General features: G+C 39.9%; 1 protein-coding gene across 2 annotated transcripts in view; it reads right to left on the bottom strand.

Annotated features, from left to right (window-relative positions):
* Positions 1-22,732, bottom strand: part of LOC5513895 (intermembrane lipid transfer protein VPS13A-like) — a 145,441-nt gene that overhangs the window by 117,154 nt on the left and 5,555 nt on the right. Inside the window, exons 7-33 of one of the 2 annotated variants that reach the window (XM_048721947.1) lie at positions 22,283-22,321; positions 20,950-21,009; positions 20,609-20,668; positions 20,020-20,103; positions 19,710-19,767; positions 19,406-19,479; positions 19,182-19,235; positions 18,301-18,407; positions 17,779-17,853; positions 17,122-17,212; positions 16,489-16,551; positions 15,655-15,769; positions 15,185-15,300; positions 13,673-13,740; positions 10,303-10,374; positions 8,848-8,948; positions 8,328-8,437; positions 5,863-5,921; positions 5,370-5,454; positions 4,677-4,744; positions 4,502-4,583; positions 3,789-3,876; positions 3,119-3,236; positions 2,675-2,747; positions 1,988-2,062; positions 1,712-1,802; positions 557-605 (exon numbers count right to left, since the gene is read on the bottom strand). In XM_048721947.1, coding sequence (XP_048577904.1) covers positions 557-605; positions 1,712-1,802; positions 1,988-2,062; positions 2,675-2,747; positions 3,119-3,236; positions 3,789-3,876; positions 4,502-4,583; positions 4,677-4,744; positions 5,370-5,454; positions 5,863-5,921; positions 8,328-8,437; positions 8,848-8,948; positions 10,303-10,374; positions 13,673-13,740; positions 15,185-15,300; positions 15,655-15,769; positions 16,489-16,551; positions 17,122-17,212; positions 17,779-17,853; positions 18,301-18,407; positions 19,182-19,235; positions 19,406-19,479; positions 19,710-19,767; positions 20,020-20,103; positions 20,609-20,668; positions 20,950-21,009; positions 22,283-22,321 — 2,135 coding nt within the window. Of the gene's footprint in view, positions 1-556; positions 606-1,711; positions 1,803-1,987; positions 2,063-2,674; positions 2,748-3,118; positions 3,237-3,788; positions 3,877-4,501; positions 4,584-4,676; positions 4,745-5,369; positions 5,455-5,862; positions 5,922-8,327; positions 8,438-8,847; positions 8,949-10,302; positions 10,375-13,672; positions 13,741-15,184; positions 15,301-15,654; positions 15,770-16,488; positions 16,552-17,121; positions 17,213-17,778; positions 17,854-18,300; positions 18,408-19,181; positions 19,236-19,405; positions 19,480-19,709; positions 19,768-20,019; positions 20,104-20,608; positions 20,669-20,949; positions 21,010-21,521; positions 21,529-22,282; positions 22,322-22,732 lie in introns of those variants that run through there. The other variant, XM_048721948.1, reaches the window with a different exon arrangement.

Genomic DNA, 22,732 nt, shown 5'->3' with positions numbered 1-22,732 from the left:
AACACACAAAAACAAGATAATTTCGTAGACTAGATCATACAAGACACAAAAACAAGAGTATTTCTTAGACCTAGATCATACAAGACACAAAAACAAGAGTATTTCTTAGACCTAGATCATAAAAGACACAAAAACAAGATAATTTCTTAGATCTAGATCATACAAGACACAAAAACAAGATAATTTCTTAGACCTAGATCATACAAGACACAAAAACAAGATAATTTCTTAGACCTAGATCATAAAAGACACAAAAACAAGAGTATTTCTTAGACCTAGATCATACAAGACACAAAAACAAGATAATTTCTTAGAACTAGATCATACAAGACACAAAAACAAGATAATTTCTTAGAACTAGATCAAATGGCGTGCCAGAGGCGCACCGTTCATGTTCGGTTTAAGCTCGACCTTAGTGTGGTATTACAGTAAGCGTGGGGTCGAGCTAAGGTCGCATTATCTGACGAACTTTTCCAAAGCGGCACAATACGACTCTGGCACACCGTTTAATCTGGGTATTTTTGAGATCAGGAATTAGCACACAAAATCAACATACCTATCTCCCGGAAGATACTCAACCGAGTCGAACCACTCGTCATCTTCGCCTGGGATAAATTAGTCAAACATCAATGTATCAATTACCTTCTTACGAAGGGATCAATTGGGGAGGAATTGATAAGAAATCAAATGCGAATCTGGGTCACAACAGCGACATGCCTTGTTGCATGACTAGAAAGAATAATTAAGTGGCCTGACTAGACGTATGACTGGAAAGACAGGTGAAATCAGAGAAATACAGCAAAAGGGGGTTGAAATGGTTTGATTTACACCCTCAGTGTGGAGCGAAATAAAGAGAAGTTTTGTTTGAAGCTAGAAAATGTAATAATGTTGACGCCATGTTGAATTGCGTCCCCTAAAATCATCCAGCTCGGACAGTGCAAGGCGCGCTACCGTGGCCCCTAATCCATGCAACGCGCGCTACCGTGGCCATTAATCCATGCAACGCGCGCTACCGTGGCCATTAATCCATTCAACGCGCGCTACCGTGGCCTCTAGTACATGCTACGCGCGCTAGCGTGGCCACTTATCCATGCAACGCGCGCTACCGTGGCCACTAATCCGTGTAACGCGCGCTACTGTGGCCACTAGTCCATGCTACACGCGCTAGCGTGACCACTTATCCATGCAACGCGCGCTACCGTGGCCACTAGTACATGCTACGCGCGCTAGCGTGGCCACTTATCCATGCAACGTGGGCTATCGGACATGACGGAAAAACATGACGTGACGCTTCAAATAAGCCCATTTCACATCGAATAAGGCGGAGAATTTCTCTGAGTACTTAGTAACTCATAGCAAACAAAATTTCAAGTGCGACTTTTTTTAAATTGATGCGACTTTTTGTAGTGTCATTGAAATTTGAGCTTTTCGTCACTGAACTGATGCACAGGGCAATGATGATCAAGGAAAAATTATCTTAAAAAGCCAAAATCTGGTTATGTGCACTTCGGCCTCACGTTATTTGTGTTTTGAAAATCAGTCCGTAGAACTTATCCATGCAAGAATCACAGTTTTAATTTATGCAAATTTCATAGCAAGGAGGATTTAGTCGAGTTTAAGGTAGCCACACTAGCGTGCGCCGTAGTGTAACTATACACAGGAAGCCCATCCATTCCGGGCACAATCATCCCTCTAGTTATCTTTGTCTCACCGTCGGATTTTGGGTGTAACTTCTCACTGAGGATGGCTTGGATGCTGGTGACTTCATCCACGGATAAAGTGGAGGCCGTGCGAACCCATTGCTAGAGATTTTATAGGTTTTGAAAAAAAAAATACAAATAAACAACAAACACAACATGATGGCAACTGTGTATCAACAATAGAAATAATATCACCCGCACCACCACCACCAACAACAACAGCATCCATGAATTAAAAACAACAAAGGAACTACAAGGAAAAGCAAAAGAAAGGAGACAATCGTCACCTTGTCTAAAAGAGGTTTTCCTTTCGCCTCCACCTCTTTTCTCGTTTGTGTGCCAAGAGGGAAATTCTTGAGGAACTAGAGAAAAAAATATGCAATATGAATACAAATACAGACAAAGGAACAGCAGATCACGTGGGATATTTCGAAAAAAAAATCTGAACGGTCTAGCTAGGCGTAGAATTAGGAAGACTACAGACAAGCTGAAGAATAACTAGGTGGTCTGAGTGAGCGTATGACTAGAAAGACTACAGACAAGCTGTAGAATAACTAGGTGGTCTGAGTAAGCGTAGAACTAGCCAGTCTACAGACAAGCTGCAGATTGCTGGTTTTGGTAGGCATGGAAACACATAAGGAGGGCGCAGTTTGAAACGCCTCTGTCAACCGCCATTTTGTCATCCTAGCAAAGTACCAAGTGCAAAAAAGCATCATTTCCATCATTTACTTTTTTTGAATTTGGTAAATAAAGTATGAAACTTTGTTTTTAGGTGGTTATTTCGAGATTATAACATTTGCCCTCCAACATTACAAGAAAGCAATAAAAAAGTTGTGGCTGACAATGGTACCCTAAGTTGATATAATATACTATATATTTATTAAATAATATAAAATGTAATTCAACATGAGATATCATATGAGTATGTATTTCCGAACAATCAGGACATTGGTTCATGCTATGGAATGCAGTACCTGCATTAGTTGTTTGTATTTTGTGTCTGACAGCTTGATCCATAAAGTAGGAAGAACTGATATCGCTTTGAATCTGACAAATGAACACAGTTGACTTAAAAGATAAGTCTTTACTAGAGTACAGTATAATACAAAGTTTGTTAGTGCTTTAGAAATTTCCTTATTAGTTGGCTAGCAATTTTAACAGTTACCATTGATATTAGTTATTGTAATATTAATGATGATGATGATGACGATGATGATTACTATGATTATGATGATGTTGGTGAAGGTGATGGTGATAATGATGATTATGGTGATGGTGGTGTTGGTGGTGATGTTGTAGTGATGATGATGATGATGTTTTGATGGTGATGGTGATAGTGATGATTAAATGACAATGATGATTATGGTAATGGTGAAGGTGGTGATACTGATGGCGACGGCGATGGAAGACACCCTTACTCTGGTAATTCAGGATACTCGGCGCTGATGCTCTTGTAAGCCTGAAGCTCCATGCAAGTGGCAGGAAGGATGTGTTCAGGCGTGGAGGATTGCACATGAAGAGAGTGCCAGTCTGACCCTGAGGAGGAAAAAATGTGTATTACCCATTATACCAGCGCTTGACATTATCACATTATCTACTATACTGAGTGTTTGATTCACACTGTGGCGCGATGGCTTGGTGGTATTGACTTTGACTCTCAAGCAAAATGATCAGGCTCCACTTAAGACTTTTTCAGAGGCTTCTAGTCTACCCTACCCACTACCCCTTTCTTGAACCTCCCCCTTCACTCTAGATGACCCTTTATGCACAAGCCCCCACCCCTTTCACCCTACAGTACATAGGTGCCATGTTACAAATACCCACTTTTAACCAAAAAGGCAGAAACAGTTTTATGCAAAAGACTGACAGCCGGTAGGAGATTCAGGCACATTACTAAGGGTGGATGCAAGGGGACCTAGACCTATCTTTTACTGCGCACCCCCACCCCTCCACCTCCATCTCCGGCTACACACCCTAAAATATTTTGATGAGAGACAAACACAAATGTTACTAGAAAAGTTTGTCAAGTGAGACAAAAGGGGGATGTAAGGCAAGCTCCAAAAGATGTCTCTGAAAGAGTTTACTTACCTTTTTCAGCCAAGATTAGCTGAACATCTGTCACCTTCACATCAAACTTATCATAGAACATCTCTGCAAGCTCATCATCTGATCTTTTCTGTAAAAAAAACAGACATGAAAGATCATTGACCCCCCTACCTCCGTACAGGTTGACTTAGCTAATCCATTATCTCCCCGTACCCCTCCCCACAGGCTGACTTAGCTGATCCATTATCTCCCCGTACCCCTCCCCACAGGCTGACTTAGCTAATCCATTATCTCCCCGTACCCCTCCCCACAGGCTGACTTAACTGATCCATTATCTCCCCGTACCCCTCCCCACAGGCTGACTTAGCTGATCCATTATCTCCCCATGCCCCTCCCCAAAGGCTGACTTAGCTGATCCATTATCTCCCCGTTCCCCCCCCCACAGGCTGACTTAGCTGATCCATTTTCTCCCCGTACCCCTCCCCACAGGCTGATTTAGCTGATCCATTATCTCCCCGTACACCTCCCCACAGGCTGACTTAACTGATCCATTATCTCCCCGTACCCCTCAACACAGGCTGACTTAACTGATCCATTTTCTCCCCGTACCCCTCCCCACAGGCTGACTTAACTGATCCATTTTCTCCCCGTACCCCTCACCACAGGCTGATTTAACTGATCCATTACCTTCCCATACCCCTCCCCACAGGCTGACTTAGCAGATCCTTCATCTCCCCTCTCCACAGGTTACTCACTTTGACGGGAACTTTGTCCCTGTCGACCAAGTCGCTGACGACAGTTAGATGACCCAAGTCTACAATCAGCACATTCCCTTTTCTGCGGCAGAACATTTCAGTATAAAGAGGCTCCATTTTAGGGGAAAGGGCATAATATAGATGCAGCAAGAAACAAGAAACAAAGTGTGTTTACCTTGCTAAATTTCCATATTCTGGGATAACGATGTATGGCGAACGGACGTCCATGTCAACAAAGGTCACCTGAAAAAAAAATTTAATTAAATACATATGTACCTTACCAGTAATATGTCCTAAATACTCCCCATTTAAGGAGGCTATTACAGATTTCTAAAAATGGAAATATGCTTTTTTCTACTGTATGTTACTAATAATGGACGTCAAAGCAGTTTCACAAGAGAGCAAATATGTCTTTAAAATTGAAAAAGAAAAGGCAGTTCAAATTCACATGTTCCTTTTGTTAAGCTCTGTGTTCCAAATGTTTTATTTTGTTTAGATTTGTTTTATTTTGCTTTGTTGTGTTTAACAATGTTTAGTTTCTTTCTTTTTAAATTTTTTTCGTTTAACCTCATTTTGTTTCATCTAATTAAGTTCTCATCTAGCTTAATAGCGTTTTATTTTATCTCATTTATTTCTACATGGTTTTGTTCTGTTTCTAACAAATGTTTCCATTTTGTTTCGTTTCATTTTGTTTTATCTGGATTTGTTTTGTTTCATTTCGTTTAATCTGGTTTTGCTTTGTTTCATTTCATTTAATCTGGTTTTGTTTCGTTTTATTACATTTAATCTGGTTTTGTTCTATCTCATTTCGTTCAATCTGGTTTCGTTTTATATTGTTGCTTACGGAAGCTATAGTCTACCAACTGACCTTGTGTTGTGCGATGGCGTACTCCAACCCTGACCGGGTCCAGCTTCTCAATTCCCGCAGTTTGTTCGCTGCAGCTGCCTCTAGCCTAAAGAAGATGATAAAATTCAACCTGTCTGGCATTGCTCAGTATGTATGTCATGCACATCTAATACCCCACATGGGTAAGATGAGTTTCATTAGTTTTTATTATTTTTCAGAAATACAATGTTTTGTCAGTGCCTTTATTGAATTTAGAATCTTGTGTTTGGAAAAATTACAGGGCAGAGCATTGAAGTACAAGAGCGCCGCTCGAGTTTGAAAATTGAAAATTGGCTTCAAATCATAAACCTTTACTTTATTATTTCATGGTGCATCTTTTCCATTTGGATCAAACATGATATGTTTGAGTGTTGAAATGCATAATATACGTGCACCAATCAGATAAATCAAAGCGTTGGTTATTTTTATAATAATGGATCGGCCAATAATGGGACAATATTACAATATAACTTACTCTTGCAGTTTGGAGTAGTTTGGGACATCAAAGAAGTCAATGACCTTGTCCACAGTGATCTGAAAGATACGAGAAGAAGCTATCACCATCAACACCATCATCATCATCGCCATCACCATCAACACCATCATCATCATCATCATCGCCATCACCACCAACATCATCATCATCATCGCCATCACCACCAACATCATCATCATCACTATCAACACCATCAACATCATCATCATCATCATCGCCATCACCATCAACACCATCATCATCATTGCCATCACCATCAACACCATCATCATCATCATCACCATCACCACCAACATCATCATCACTATCAACACCATCAACATCATCATTATCACAACGATCACAATCAACACCATCATCATTATGATTATGCCTCAACACGACCATTAATACAGGTATCCTGCAGCCCAATCATTGTCATCATCAACATCACCATTATCATAAATCACCATCAATCATAACCATTTTCATTTATCATTATCAATGATAACCATTACCATTTATCATCATCAATCATCACCATTATCATTAATCATCAATTATCACCATTACCATTAATTTATCAATCAACGTTACCATTAATCATCAATTATCACCATTATAATTAATCATCTTGATCAAAATCATGAGCATCACCATCATCATCAGCAGCAGAATAAACCTAATTAGATAATGTCATATGAATTTTGATTATTAGCTCTTGCACTGTTGTATCGCATCTCTAATAGATACACCCTTGTAGCTGTTGTTGGCAGTTGTTGTTTTTGTTATTTTCATCAGAACTTACATGGTCGTACCCAAACCTATTGGCTCCATGCTTATTGTTGTTGGTTGTCATTGTTGTTGTTGTTATGTTCATCAGATGTTACATTGGCATATCTGATCCCTTCTGGCTCCACCCTTATTGTCGTTGTTGGTTGCCATTGCTGTCGTTGTTGGTTGTCATTGTTGCTGTTGGTTGTCATGGTTGTTGCAATTGTTGTTGTTAGTCGTCATGGTTGTTGTTATGTTTACAAGATCTTACATTGTCGTACCTGATCCCTTCTAGCTCCACCCTTATTGTTGTTGTTGGTTGTCATGGTTGCTGTTGGTTGTCATGGTTGTTGCTGTTGTTGTTGTTAGTCGTTATGGTTGTTGTTATGTTTATAAAATCTTACATTGTCGTACCTGATCCCTTCTAGCTCCACCCTTATTGTCGTTGTTGGTTGCCATGGTTGCTGTTGGTTGTCATGGTTGTTGCTGTTGTTGTTGTTAGTCGTCATGGTTGTTGTTATGTTCATAGTCAAACACTGTAGTATCTGATCTTTTCTGGCTCCACCCTTATTGTTGTTGTTGGTTGTCATGGTTGCTGTTGGTTGTCATGGTTGTTGCTGTTGTTGTTGTTAGTCGTTATGGTTGTTGTTATGTTTATAAAATCTTACATTGTCGTACCTGATCCCTTCTAGCTCCACCCTTATTGTCGTTGTTGGTTGCCATGGTTGCTGTTGGTTGTCATGGTTGTTGCTGTTGTTGTTGTTAGTCGTCATGGTTGTTGTTATGTTCATAGTCAAACACTGTAGTATCTGATCTTTTCTGGCTCCACCCTTATTGTTGTTGTTGGTTGTCATGGTTGCTGTTGGCTGTCATGGTTGTTGCTGTTAGTCATAATGGTTGTTGTTATGTTTATAAGATCTTACATTGTCGTATCTGATCCCTTCTGTCTCCACCCTTATTGTTGTTGTTAGTTGTCATTGCTGTCGTTGTTGGTTGTCATGGTTGTTGCTGTTGTTGTTGTTAGTTGTCATGGTTGTTGTTATGTTTGTAAGATCTTACATTGTTATATCTGATCCCTTCTGTCTCCACCCTTATTGTCATTGTTGGTTGTCATGGTTGCTGTTGGTTGTCATGGTTGTTGTTGTTAGTCGTCATGGTTGTTGTTATGTTTACAAGATCTTACGTTGTCCTATCTGATCCCTTCTGGCTCCACCCTTATTGTCATTGTTGGTTGTCATGGTTGCTGTTGGTTGTCATGGTTGTTGTTGTTAGTCATAATGGTTGTTGTTATGTTTATAAGATCTTACATTGTCGTATCTGATCCCTTCTGTCTCCACCCTTATTGTTGTTGTTAGTTGTCATTGCTGTCGCTGTTGGTTGTCATGGTTGTTGCTGTTGTTGTTGTTAGTTGTCATGGTTGTTGTTATGTTTGTAAGATCTTACATTGTTATATCTGATCCCTTCTGTCTCCACCCTTATTGTCATTGTTGGTTGTCATGGTTGCTGTTGGTTGTCATGGTTGTTGTTGTTAGTCGTCATGGTTGTTGTTATGTTTATAAGATCTTACATTGTCGTATCTGATCCCTTCTGGCTTTACCCTTATTGTCATTGTTGGTTGTCATGGTTGCTGTTGGTTGTCATGGTTGTTGTTGTTAGTCATCATGGTTGTTGTTATGTTTACAAGATCTTACATTGTCGTATCTGATCTCCACTGGTTCCACCTTGAGTGCAACAGCATATTCTGCACGCACATGCAAGGGGTTTGTCTCAGCAGTGAAACTCAGTAGCGCTTTACCATCACCTGAGCAAAATGGCAACTTCATTACACCACAAATACTTTTAGCAAAGGAATTCAAAATTTGGGTCATTATCTCAAAATTGAAAATCTTAAGATTCTTCAGGAAAAGAGTTAATACTTTATATGGTGTTTTGGGTTTCTTGAAAAACTGGATTGTTGTTGTGGTACGACTGACACAATTCTGTTGTGACTCCTCCACATACGTACAATAGCAGCTTACGAGAATGGATTATTAGTAACAATTGTAAAATAAATATTATTTGGAATGCGATATTCAAATCACCCACTCTTATTGGCTCTTGTGAGGTCACTCAATTAAACAGCTGATGTGAATAATCTTACACTTTTGTACTGTGGCCTTAAAATCAATAAAGGATGTGGACAATTTATTTGCGGAAGATTTAAGTACATACTTCCCAGTGAAGTCTTGGAAGACATCAAGCACGGTCTAGATTGGCCATCACTGGGGTTTGGGGTACCAAGAACCTGAAAACCATTCACTTCTGCCTGGAATCTAGCAACACAGACAAAGTCAAAAATCAATATTTAAACAAATATCTTTTTTAATGTACTATGCAAACTCAAATGCATTGTTGTCAACTCCCTTCGTGGATTACAAATGGACCACACCCCATCAGTTTACTTGAGGTCCGCCACTAGGCCAGTTTGTGCAGTGTGGACGCTTTGCTTCAAGAACAACCTGGCTAACTCTACATCCAGCGACAGATGTGCAGAGTGCTAGAACCGTGGCAGCTCAAGGTATTACAGATCAGCACAAATGGCAGCTGCCAAGCCAGTGACATAACAACCCAGCTACATTGTGCACCATGCCATCCTCGGAAACCCAGGGCATCAAGGTCACAGGCAAGAGAATGAGGTAGAACGGAGGGGGAGGGGGCAGGAAAAAGAGAGGAGCTGTCTTATCCTTCCTTTCTATTCTTTCATGCCACCATCCTCCGCCTTGTTCTTGTGCCTCGTTGCACTTGATGGACTGGGTACCCGAGGATGGCACAATGTTTTAGCCAACACATGATGCACATTGGTAATAGAGATTCCTGGCCATGTTTGAACGACATTTTATTATTAAATAATCAAAATACAATCTAGGTAATTATATTGCAAATTAAGTAGTTCAGCCAATGTAAGGGTTGGGGGTTCTGGTGGTGGGGAGTTGTTGTGAGGCAGAGACCACCGCCGGATAGCACATGTACTATCCTAATATACAAATATCATATGATGACAAAACGGTTTTCATAAGCCAATGGAATACACTTTAGTACATTTAGCACTAATAAACACTTGTTCTTTTTTTAACCTGACTTTATCACTATGCCTGGACTATTTCACTATGTTGCACTGGTTTATGAAAACCACTTAGATGCATCTGTGTGTAACGAATCATGAAGTTTTACTCCGCATGTTTTGCAGAGTGTGGTAATTTTATCTGTTATAAAAAAAGTTTATAGTGCTTATTATAAATAGTTTGCACATGAAATTTCCCCTAGACCATTTTTATTATTGTAACTTTATGATTCTCTAGAGACCAGACAGTCCAGTACCCAGGGGGGGGGGGTGCGGAGGGTGTGAACACACCCCCCACAACAGCTAAACGTCCAATATCGGTTCTCAATAGACGTGCTAATTGTAGACAAAACTATAGAGCATAAGCTTGATCACTCTAGTATGTAGCCAAATCCGACAATAAACGTCCCGTGCAATGGCACCAGAAAAATTGGGTCCACTTTTTCGGATTTTGCACCCCCCCCCCCCCCCCCCCAGAAAAATCCTGGGTATGGGCCTGCCAGAAGAACCAACGACTTGTGTGGGATTCTTCTGGTTATTTTTTCTTCTCGTCTAAAGCACTTTACCTCATTGCATCCCCACCGGGACGTTGCTCAATGGCAGCAGCAAAGCCTTGTGTGGCTACCTCAGCTATCCTTCTACAAGACACCACAACTCAATATTATTAGTACTTCCCCTACAAGACAACATGACTAAACATTATTAGTACTTCCCCTACAAGACAACATGACTAAACATTATTAGTACTTCCCCTACAAGACAACATGACTAAACATTATTAGTACTTCCCCTACAAGACACCGCAACTCAACATTATTAGTACTTCCCCTACAAGACAACATGACTAAACATTATTAGTACTTCCCCTACAAGACACCACAACTCAACATTATTAGTACTTGCCCTACAAGATACCACAACTAAACATTATTAGTACTTCTCCTACAAGACAACATGACTAAACATTATTAGTACTTCCCCTACAAGATACCACAACTGAACATTATTAGTACTCCCCCTACAAGACACCGCAACTCAACATTATTAGTACTTCCCCTACAAGACAACATGACTAAACATTATTAGTACTTCCCCTACAAGACACCACAACTCAACATTATTAGTACTTGCCCTACAAGACACCACAACTCAACATTATTAGTACTTCCCCTACAAGACACCACAACTCAACATTATTAGTACTTCCCCTACAAGACAACATGACTAAACATTATTAGTACTTCCCCTACAAGACAACATGACTAAACATTATTAGTACTTCCCCTACAAGACACCACAACTCAACATTATTAGTACTTCCCCTACAAGACACCACAACTCAACATTATTAGTACTTCCCCTACAAGACAACATGACTAAACATTATTAGTACTTTCCCTACAAGACAACATGACTAAACATTATTAGTACTTCCCCTACAAGACACCACAACTTAACATTATTAGTACTTCCCCTACAAGACAACATGACTAAACATTATTAGTACTTTCCCTACAAGACAACATGACTAAACATTATTAGTACTTTCCCTACAAGACAACATGACTAAACATTATTAGTACTTCCCCTACAAGACACCGCAACTCAACATTATTAGTACTTCCCCTACAAGACAACATGACTAAACATTATTAGTACTTCCCCTACAAGACACCACAACTCAACATTATTAGTACTTCCCCTACAAGACAACATGACTAAACATTATTAGTACTTTCCCTACAAGACAACATGACTAAACATTATTAGTACTTCCCCTACAAGACACCACAACTCAACATTATTAGTACTTCCCCTACAAGACAACATGACTAAACATTATTAGTACTTCCCCTACAAGACAACATGACTAAACATTATTAGTACTTCCCCTACAAGACACCACAACTCAACATTATTAGTACTTCCCCTACAAGACACCACAACTCAACATTATTAGTACTTCCCCTACAAGACAACATGACTAAACATTATTAGTACTTTCCCTACAAGACAACATGACTAAACATTATTAGTACTTCCCCTACAAGACACCACAACTCAACATTATTAGTACTTCCCCTACAAGACAACATGACTAAACATTATTAGTACTTCCCCTACAAGACACCGCAACTCAACATTATTAGTACTTCCCCTACAAGACAACATGACTAAACATTATTAGTACTTCCCCTACAAGACACCACAACTCAACATTATTAGTACTTCCCCTACAAGACACCACAACTCAACATTATTAGTACTTCCCCTACAAGACAACATGACTAAACATTATTAGTACTTTCCCTACAAGACAACATGACTAAACATTATTAGTACTTCCCCTACAAGACACCACAACTCAACATTATTAGTACTTCCCCTACAAGACAACATGACTAAACATTATTAGTACTTCCCCTACAAGACAACATGACTAAACATTATTAGTACTTCCCCTACAAGACACCACAACTCAACATTATTAGTACTTCCCCTACAAGACACCACAACTCAACATTATTAGTACTTCCCCTACAAGACAACATGACTAAACATTATTAGTACTTTCCCTACAAGACAACATGACTAAACATTATTAGTACTTCCCCTACAAGACACCACAACTCAACATTATTAGTACTTCCCCTACAAGACAACATGACTAAACATTATTAGTACTTCCCCTACAAGACAACATGACTAAACATTATTAGTACTTCCCCTACAAGACACCACAACTCAACATTATTAGTACTTCCCCTACAAGACAACATGACTAAACATTATTAGTACTTCCCCTACAAGACACCACAACTCAACATTATTAGTACTTCCCCTACAAGACAACATGACTAAACATTATTAGTACTTTCCCTACAAGACAACATGACTAAACATTATTAGTACTTCCCCTACAAGACACCACAACTCAACATTATTAGTACTTCCCCTACAAGACAACATGACTAAACATTATTAGTACTTCCCCTACAAGACGACATGACTAAACATTATTAGTACTTCCCCTACAAGACACCACAACTCAACATTATTAGTACTTCCCCTACAAGACAACATGACTAAACATTATTAGTACTTCCCCTACAAGACAACACAACTCAACATTATTAGTACTACCCCTACAAGACAACATGACACTTAACATTATTAGTACTTTCCCTACAAGACACCACAACTCAACATTATTAGTACTTCCCCTACAAGACAACATGACTAAACATTATTAGTACTTCCCCTACAAAACAACATGACTAAACATTATTAGTACTTCCCCTACAAGACACCGCAACTCAACATTATTAGTACTTCCCCTACAAGACAACATGACTAAACATTATTAGTACTTCCCCTACAAGACACCGCAACTCAACATTATTAGTACTTCCCCTACAAGACAACATAACTAAACATTATTAGTACTTCCCCTACAAGACAACATGACTAAACATTATTAGTACTTCCCCTACAAGACAACATGACTAAACATTATTAGTACTTCCCCTACAAGACAACATGACTAAACATTATTAGTACTTCCCCTACAAGACAACATGACTAAACATTATTAGTACTTCCCCTACAAGACACCGCAGGCTGAGCCTGTAAGGGACCTCAAGTCCTGTTCTTTGCCTCCTACGGCCATCACCACCGTGAATGTATTAAATAAATAAATAAATAAATAAATAAATAAATAAATAAATAAATAAATAAATAAATAAATAAATAAATAAATAAATAAATAAATAAATAAATAAATAAATAAATAAATAAATAAATAAATAAATAAATAAATAAATAAATAAATAAATAAATAAACTAATCATTATTAGTACTACCCCTACAAAACACCATAACTCAGGGCAGGGGTTTATTACCCCAACAAGATACTATGAAAAAATGGGTACCTACCTTTTCTGCACATCAAGGAGAGTAACAAGACAGGAGTCCAGATGAAAAGTCAACCTCCTCTTGATGTACTGTTAACACAAAAGAAAACGTGTTAGAAAGGCCAAATGTAAGACATCTTGCAGACAGTTCAAAATGTAAGCATTGCCACTCCCTGTTTAGTAAGGGGCAATGATTGCTCTCCTAAAAACTACCCCTTAAACTACTTTTAATGGATCTTGCACCCTCCCTGTTGTCCCTACCTTGCACCCTCCCTGTAGTCCCTACCTTGCACCCTCCCTGTAGTCCCTACCTTGTACCCTCCCTGTAGTCCCTACCTTGCACCCTCCCTGTAGTCCCTACCTTGTACCCTCCCTGTAGTCCCTACCTAGCACCCTCCCTGTAGTCCCTACCTTGCACCCTCCCTGTTGTCCCTACCTTGCACCCTCCCGTAGTCCCTACCTTGCACCCTCCCTGTAGCCTCTACCTTGCACCCTCCCTGTAGTCCCTACCTTGCACCCTCCCTGTAGTCCCTACCTTGCACCCTCCCTGTAGTCCCTACCTTGCACCCTCCCTGTAGTCCCTACCTTGCACCCTCCCTGTAGTCCCTACCTTGCACCCTCCCTGTAGCCTCTACCTTGCACCATCCCTGTAGTCCCTACCTTGCACCCTCCCTGTAGTCCCTACCTTGCACCCTCCCTGTAGTCCCTACCTTGTACCCTCCCTGTAGTCCCTACCTTGCACTCTCCCTGTAGTCCCTACCTTGCACCCTCCCTGTATTCCCTACCTTGCACTCTCCCTGTAGTCCCTACCTTGCACCCTCCCTGTAGTCCCTACCTTGCACCCTCCCTGTAGTCCCTTCCTTGTACCCTCCCTGTAGTCCCTACCTTGTACCCTCCCTGTAGTCCCTACCTTGTACCCTCCCTGTAGTCCCTACCTTGTACTCTCCCTGTAGTCCCTACCTTGTACCCTCCCTGTAGTCCCTACCTTGCACCCTCCCTGTAGTCCCTACCTTGTACCCTCCCTGTAGTCCCTACCTTGCACCCTCCCTGTAGTCCCTACCTTGTACCCTCCCTGTAGTCCCTACCTAGCACCCTCCCTGTAGTCCCTACCTTGCACCCTCCCTGTTGTCCCTACCTTGCACCCTCCCGTAGTCCCTACCTTGCACCCTCCCTGTAGCCTCTACCTTGCACCCTCCCTGTAGTCCCTACCTTGCACCCTCCCTGTAGTCCCTACCTTGCACCCTCCCTGTAGTCCCTACCTTGCACCCTCCCTGTAGTCCCTACCTTGCACCCTCCCTGTAGTCCCTACCTTGCACCCTCCCTGTAGCCTCTACCTTGCACCCTCCCTGTAGTCCCTACCTTGCACCCTCCCTGTAGTCCCTACCTTGTACCCTCCCTGTAGTCCCTACCTTGTACTCTCCCTGTAGTCCCTACCTTGTACCCTCCCTGTAGTCCCTACCTTGCACCCTCCCTGTAGTCCCTACCTTGTACCCTCCCTGTAGTCCCTACCTTGCACCCTCCCTGTGGTCCCTACCTCTAGTGGGTACTTAATGGGTCTTGCACCCTCACTGTAGTCAATGGCTTTGTAGAGCTTCTCCTTTTCGTCTTTGGGCAAGGCTTCCACCGTAAGTTTGGATAAAAGGTCCTCTTCTGTTTAAAGCGAAAAAGGACTTAAATTGCTGTTAAAGTTTGTTTAATTTCTGGGGGGTCATGGGGTGGGCTAATTCAAAATGGGTTTCCTAAGTCACAATCATTGACCACTGCTAGGGAGACTACGGTATCTCCATATAATATTCTCCAGCCCCAAAGAGCCAGGATCCCCAAGAGATCCTGACAAAATCTCACTAGTTGACCATAATGAACTTCATACATAATAATAATTGAGCTTGTTTGCTTGGACAGCACGAAGCCTCAAATCTTTAGCATTTTATGGCCGGTAAGCAAGGGTCTATAAGTTCCTACATGCACTGGGTCATTATTTAAGAAGTATAAATTGAATGTTACCCTCCTCCAGTGGTAATGTTTCTGCTGGTGCTCCGGCACCTCCCCCTAGCCAAGACCACCATGATCCAGAACTTGTCTTCGCAGGACTCAGGACTTCACGCATCTCAGGCGGAACCTACAAAGATGATAAAATAAATAAATAAAAAACAACAATAAATCAATCAAATTAATAAACAAAAAAATGATCGACATCAATTATGAGGTATATTATGGCAACGGTTGAACTAACTTCTAGCTCAGCCTGTTTCTTAGCAATGATCTTACCTCTAGCTCAGCCTGTTTCTTAGCAATGATCTTACCTCTAGCTCAGCCTGTTTCTTAGCAATGACCTTACATCTAGCTCAGCCTGTTGCTTAGCAATGACCTTACATCTAGCTCAGCCTATTTCTTAGCAATAGGGGACTAGCGCTAAAAGATAAAGCGACTGTTTGGGTGGCAAACTAGCATGGGCTCAGGCTTTTAGCAGCAAAATAACAGCAACAAAAAGCAACTTACTCAGTGCTTACAAAAAAAAAATCCAGAATTCTTTTCTTTCAGAAAGGGTTTAGTTTTCTATAAAGATTTTATTTTTTTGTCATTCTCTTGGTGTGACGGGTGCAGTTATTTCTGATTTTTTTTGTTTGATTATTTTGTTTTGGGCTTGTCACCCAGAAATGTCATGTGATCTCTTAGCGCAAGTCCCCTATTATCTTAACTCTACCTCAGCATGTTGCTTAGCAATGATCTTACCTCTAGCTCAGCCTGTTGCTTAAAGATGATCTTACCTCTAGCTCAACATGTTGCTTAGTGATGATCTTACCTCTAGCTCAGCCTGTTGCTTAAAGATGATCTTACCTCCAGCTCAGCCTGTTGCTTAGCAATCAGTACACTTGGGATACCTAGGTCATCCTCTAAGGCCTAGTAAGACGTGAGCACAAGGGCATTAAGCAGTGGATAAATATCAATACCAACTGCACTCATGTGAGACATGAAAAAAAAATGAGTGTACTGCGATAGCTCAGTGGTTAAGGCTTCTCAAGTAAAGGGAGCAGGGTCTTAATCCAGGTCAAATTGGGTATTAGATGTAAAAAAATCTGGCTACACAGGGGACTGAGAATCACACATCCTCTCACATAAGAACATAAAGCCGAAGATCTATTTTCCATTGCCTTTCGTTATCCTGTAAGGGTGGGTACTGTAAATAAACCGCTAGCCCTTGATCACAGGGGGTAATTGGCTAAAGACATGAGAAGAGGGTCCAACAGAGTCCAAGATTAAAATACCAGTGATAGAAACTTAGCTATATACTAAACAAAACTAGACTATATGCCCCAAAAACCTGATTTTTTAGCAAAACTTTTAAAGAAACACCTTCTCAAACACCAATACAAAATGATGAAAAATCGTAATATTCATAAAAGTTGAAGTTATGGGGTTGAAAATACAGAGGTTCTAGTAAGGGTCAATGGAATGATTTGCAAAATGTACCTGTAAATGTCTAAGGGAAGACTCACGCTCTGAGTCATGGAATCCTTTGAGCTTTCGCTTGTACAACGATTTATATGCACGATACCTAGCCCTATAAAAATATCAACAAAACAACAACAGCTTGTACAGATTCAAGAAATCTGGAAGAAGTAAAAAATGGACTATTTGGCACAGTTGATTACCAGTATACTTGTCAATAAAACAAAGGGACATGTTTAAATGCTAGAACACAACAGCTTGAGGAGATACTGCACCATAGAAAACCTGAAGAAGTCTAAAGCCAAAGCTTGGCAAAAGAGAAGTGTTTAAAATATTCAGGGAGGAGCCTGGGGACAAACCCTGCCCAGAAAAGTTTGTGCCTTCATTTGTTACTCTTCAATTTTTTTCCACGCCCTCTCCCGTGGATACTGTATAGTCTGCAAGGTGTGCTGGTCATAGGCTATGTACCAGACAGCCACTCTTCCATGAGATGATAAACAGTGTTAAAAAGTCGCTGACTGTGGGTCAAGTAATTCTATTAATGTAAGAAATTATAATTGGGTTTAGCAAACAAAGCCTGGCTCAGTACTTTATATTTATATTTATTAATATTATATTATACCACATATCATTATATTTGTGTAAAAATGATAAAGCCATGTTCTACAAGCAACTAACCGATGCGCTTTGATTCTTTCCCATGACCAGCTACGAATACCCTCCTCACAGATTGCAGTATAAGCATACTTCCACCTGTCCAGGAAAGGTGATTATAGTTAGGCAAAGCATTTACTACTGTACGAAACAATGTAATACTTTGCAAATATAAAAATTATCAAAAAGCTGTATAATAAATATCTATTGTGTTCTTGGGCCATACTAGAAATTATGAAGCACGCTGTGGAAATTATCAGTTGCACACCATGCACGACTTTTTCAGCCAATGGAAGCTATTTATTATTCACCTACAGGCTAACCATGCTCTCTTTCGTTGAATAGCGAACATACATTCTGTATAGCCAGTTCAGATGCAATGACAATTTGTATTAAAAGGGTGTATAATAAATATCTTATTGTCCTTGTTTGATTGGGTCATATGAGAACATAATGTACTGTATGGGGCCTCAAAATTTTCTTGAAATTCTCAACAAAACTTTATCAGACAAAACCATAAAATGAAAAATCAATATTTGACAGTACCACTTGCTGGCATTGTCATGGACTTTGACAGTGGGTTGGTACTTCTTGTATTGCTGATTCACAGACATGAGCTCAAATGAGTCAATGACATCCATTAGATTGTGGAACTATATGAAATTGGAAATAAAATAAGTAAGATTATTGATTATAATTCAAAGTATTATTGGGATTTAACAGATTGACACACATCTGCAACATCATTATCACCACCAACAGAAACATAATCGTCATCCTTATCACCCCATCATAATCATCAACACCACTGCTAACATCATCATTGTCAGCATCATTATCGTCACCATCATTATAATCACCATGACCACCACCCCTCAACCAACCACCACCATCAAAATCATCATCACCACTTCTACAACCATTACCACTATCATCCTCAGCATTACCATCATCATCACCATCATTATAATCACCATGACCACCACCCCTCAACCAACCACCACCATCAAAATCATCATCACCACTTCTACAACCAATACCACTATCATTCTCAGCATTACCATCATTATCGTCACCATCATTATAATCACCATGACCACCACCCCTCAACCAACCACCACCATCAAAATCATCATCACCACTTCTACAACCATTACCACTATCATCCTCAGCATTACCATCATCATCACCATCATTATAATCACCATGACCACCACCCCTCAACCAACCACCACCATCAAAATCATCATCACCACTTCTACAACCAATACCACTATCATTCTCAGCATTACCATCATCATCACCATCATTATAATCACTATGACCACCTCAGCATTATCATCATCATCATCATTATCACGTCCACTACTACCACCACTATCATGCTCAGCATTCTGTACAAAATCACTGTTAACTTTGACACTCGCCTGTTTTTGTGACATGGCAAGTGATAACTCCTGTTGGATAACTTCCACCAAAAGCTGCAAAACAAAATGAGAAAGCTTGAAGCTAACATAAAATTCTATAAGCTATTCTCAGCACATTTGTGGCTGTATAACAAGGGCACAAGCGAGAAGAAAGGGAGATTACTACCACTAAGTGAGAGAGAGAAGAGACTGCAAATCACCCTAATCATAAACTTAACCAATACCTTTGGTACATCCATCTCCACCTTGGATGTTTGGTCCATGATGACATGGCATTCAGCGGACAATGGCTGCAGAACTAAAACAATGCGTACAATATTGAATATTTCTTAGCTGCTTTTTACAACATCAGTTTAACAACATTTGTCCAACTGCAGGTATTAATCTTCAAGACGATTATTAATCTGGACTTTGCGAGAATTGATATGACAGTTCTTAGAACACATTTTTGTAAAGCCTTGATGCATGAATGTATTTCCAGGATACAATTTTATATGTGTGTACATAATTTTTACGTTGTATACTTACTGTATTCATAATCCTTTGGCTGTTTAGCTTTTGTAGATATACCATCCTCCATTTTACCCTGTAAGGTTTTTAAAAGACCAAAAACAAATTACCATCAAGCTCACCCAGTTAATGTGCAGCTATTAGAGGACAGATGCACAAAAAAATGAGATCTATTTGTTTTATACAACAATTAAAATGTTTTTTCCTTGAAACCTAGTTGTGGGGAGAATACATACTTACGCCAAGCATCATGTGGCCTCTAATAACACATGTGTGTCATTGTACTGTATAATATACAGTAGAATACATGGTCACTGTGCTGTATTACCTTCCAATTCCAGTGGTTGCCGTACAAGTCATAGGCATGTTGGTCTGGATTCCAATACACTGCTAAGTTGTCAAGACTCACAAGCTACATAAGGATGCAACAAAACAAATAAGGTTGAGCCACAGCTGGGTCTACAATTGGAATGTGAAGGAACATAAATACTTCTCTCTTTGAAACATATTGAAATTTGAAGAAAAAAATTGTAATTAATCAAAATATTTTACTTCATGTTCCTATTTTTTCATGGGACGCTTAATTTTGATATTGTACTACAGTGAAAAGTTTCAGTAAATACTGTACAGTAGGTGTCATCAATAAATGGCCCCACAAACTGTTCTAGGAAATAATGGCCACATAGTGTACTGTTCTTAGAATTTAATTCAAGATACATACTGTACTGTTAGAACCACACACTATTCTTGGAAATATTGTAGTGGATTTTACAACCTCAGGTTGTTTGAAAAACATTCCTTGGGCTACTGAAAAATGGGGATTTTACATCCTTGGGTGGTTGAAATACAACTTCACAAGGATGTCAATCACAACCAACCTTAAACATGTTTTTCGCAGGATGTCAATCACAACCAACCTTAAATACGGTTTTCGCAGCAGCATCAACAACACTTGTCTTCCAATTATCATCTGTAGTCTACAAAAAGGAGCAATAGTTTCACGGAGCTATACATACCGTTGCAATAAATGTGAAAAGCATCTACCACCATCTGTTATCACATATTGTTACAGTATATCACACATGTCAGGCCATTTAAATCCACTAGCTTAATGTATGGCATAATATACAGTCATTTCCCATTCTCAATGCTTATTCAAGGAACATCAAATATCATCCTTTTTCCATATGATAGCATCTAATGTGCACTCCCTCTCAGCAATTCCTGGGTACATGCCTGCTACTGTCACCATGCCCACCTCAGCTGAAAGGTTTTGCAGAGTGAATCCCACAGCAAATGGACTTTCACATGACGTAACCTAGTAAAGATACAGGGTATTTTAGGAAAAAAGCATGTTAATGCCTTAAACTCATCATGGGTCATATTAGTAGCCTTGGTTTACATAACATAAAGGGATTCACGGGTGGGTCAGTCAAATGGGGCCTCTTCTGACACAGGTTGGATTGCCAGTCAGGACATTGATAGTATATTCTGTTTCTGATCCCTGAATTTGACTTGTTGAACCTACTGTATGTAGGCTTACTAGAAGTTTCCATTCCTGAGTTCCAGGATAAGCCATTATCAATATCCTTCTTGTTTTTTTCCAATGAGCTTTTGAGGGATAGTCTTTCAATTGAGCAGGGTTTGTTTTATTGTTTTTGGCATGTAGGAATCTTTTTGTTATGCTGTGTTTTTTTTTTCTTTCAGCCCAACGATACATATTCTTTCTTTAGACAGAAAGGGTATTGAGGGATTTTTTCCCCAAAAAGCCCAACCTCACCCCACCCTCATAAGTCAGATCGCGGCCCATTAGTCAGGGGTGGGGCTCACCTGGTCCTCATATTTGAGGATAGACTAGTACAATGTAACCCTTAGCCAAGGGGGGAGCCCGCGTAGCAATCCCAAAGGGTTGGAAGAGAAGAGGAGACGATGCGCATGCTAGGGGAGGGAAGGATGAGGGTGGGCTTGTAGCAGTTTTTTCTGTATAAATGTTCAATCAGTGAACGTTTAGCTCAAAACACCTGGTGGCTTAGCACTTTCTCTTCTCTTATGTCATTACTGATTAAGAGTAATCACTGTTTTTTAATGACAAAATTGCCTCTCCCTCCCCCAGAGTCTCAGTTTTTGGCACCCCCCTGAAAATTTTTTTTTACTTGACCTAAGAAACATATGTGCCAAGTTTGGTGCTTCTACTAAAAAGTGCACAAAACAGCCATTTTTGGTGATAAGCCACCCTACTATTATCAGTATTCCTTCTTATTAAAATTTCTTTGTTCTTTTAAGCTCTGGAAGCTTGGTGATTTTCACAATAAAAGTGATATTTATCGCCAGGGGCAGGAATAAACCGTTATGAAATGTAATCTTCCGTGTGGGCAGATTTTGGGAAAGCTATGTGTGCACTTTTATTTGAAATACTTGAATACTATAGGGTGAAACGAAAAGGCATGCGCACAACAATCTCGCGAGTTAAGAGGCGTACGGTAAAAACACACAGGGTCTTCCCTTCCCTGCATTCGCTTCAGGCACTTGGGATCCCTCATTTTCCCAAGCCCTTTCCGCTTGCTTCGCAGGCTATCAGGGGTTGCGCTTACCTGGTCCTCATATCTCATATGGATATTCTTCACAGACACCTTAAAAAAATAAAGTTTCATCACATTTTCCTTTTTGTTCTTGACCTACTCAATTACACAGGCCTAACTTTAAGAAACTCAAGTACTAAAAATAAAAGTTACTATTTAGAAAACATTAGATAAACTACTGTACCAATCTATCAGGTTTTACTTTAATTAGTTTGCATAATATGCATATTTGTGTCAGTCTATTCTTAGCACTTCTTACTGTAGATAATGCAGCCAAAGCACCCTCAGTATGCTTCTCTATCTGAATTGTACAGGGGATATCTTGCGAGGGAAATAGTAACTTATTTGGTACTAGTTTGCAGAACATTGAAATCTTATCTAAAATTTACATGAGTTGATTTTTCTGAAAGCTTCATTACCACACAGGCACAAACATGATATCTACTGTATGGTAATTTGACT

The sequence above is a fragment of the Nematostella vectensis genome, chromosome 14 (assembly GCF_932526225.1).
Source record: "Nematostella vectensis chromosome 14, jaNemVect1.1, whole genome shotgun sequence".
Lineage (NCBI taxonomy): Eukaryota > Metazoa > Cnidaria > Anthozoa > Actiniaria > Edwardsiidae > Nematostella > Nematostella vectensis.
Note: the sequence above shows the minus strand (reverse complement) of the source record. Positions and strands in the feature narration are given on the sequence as shown.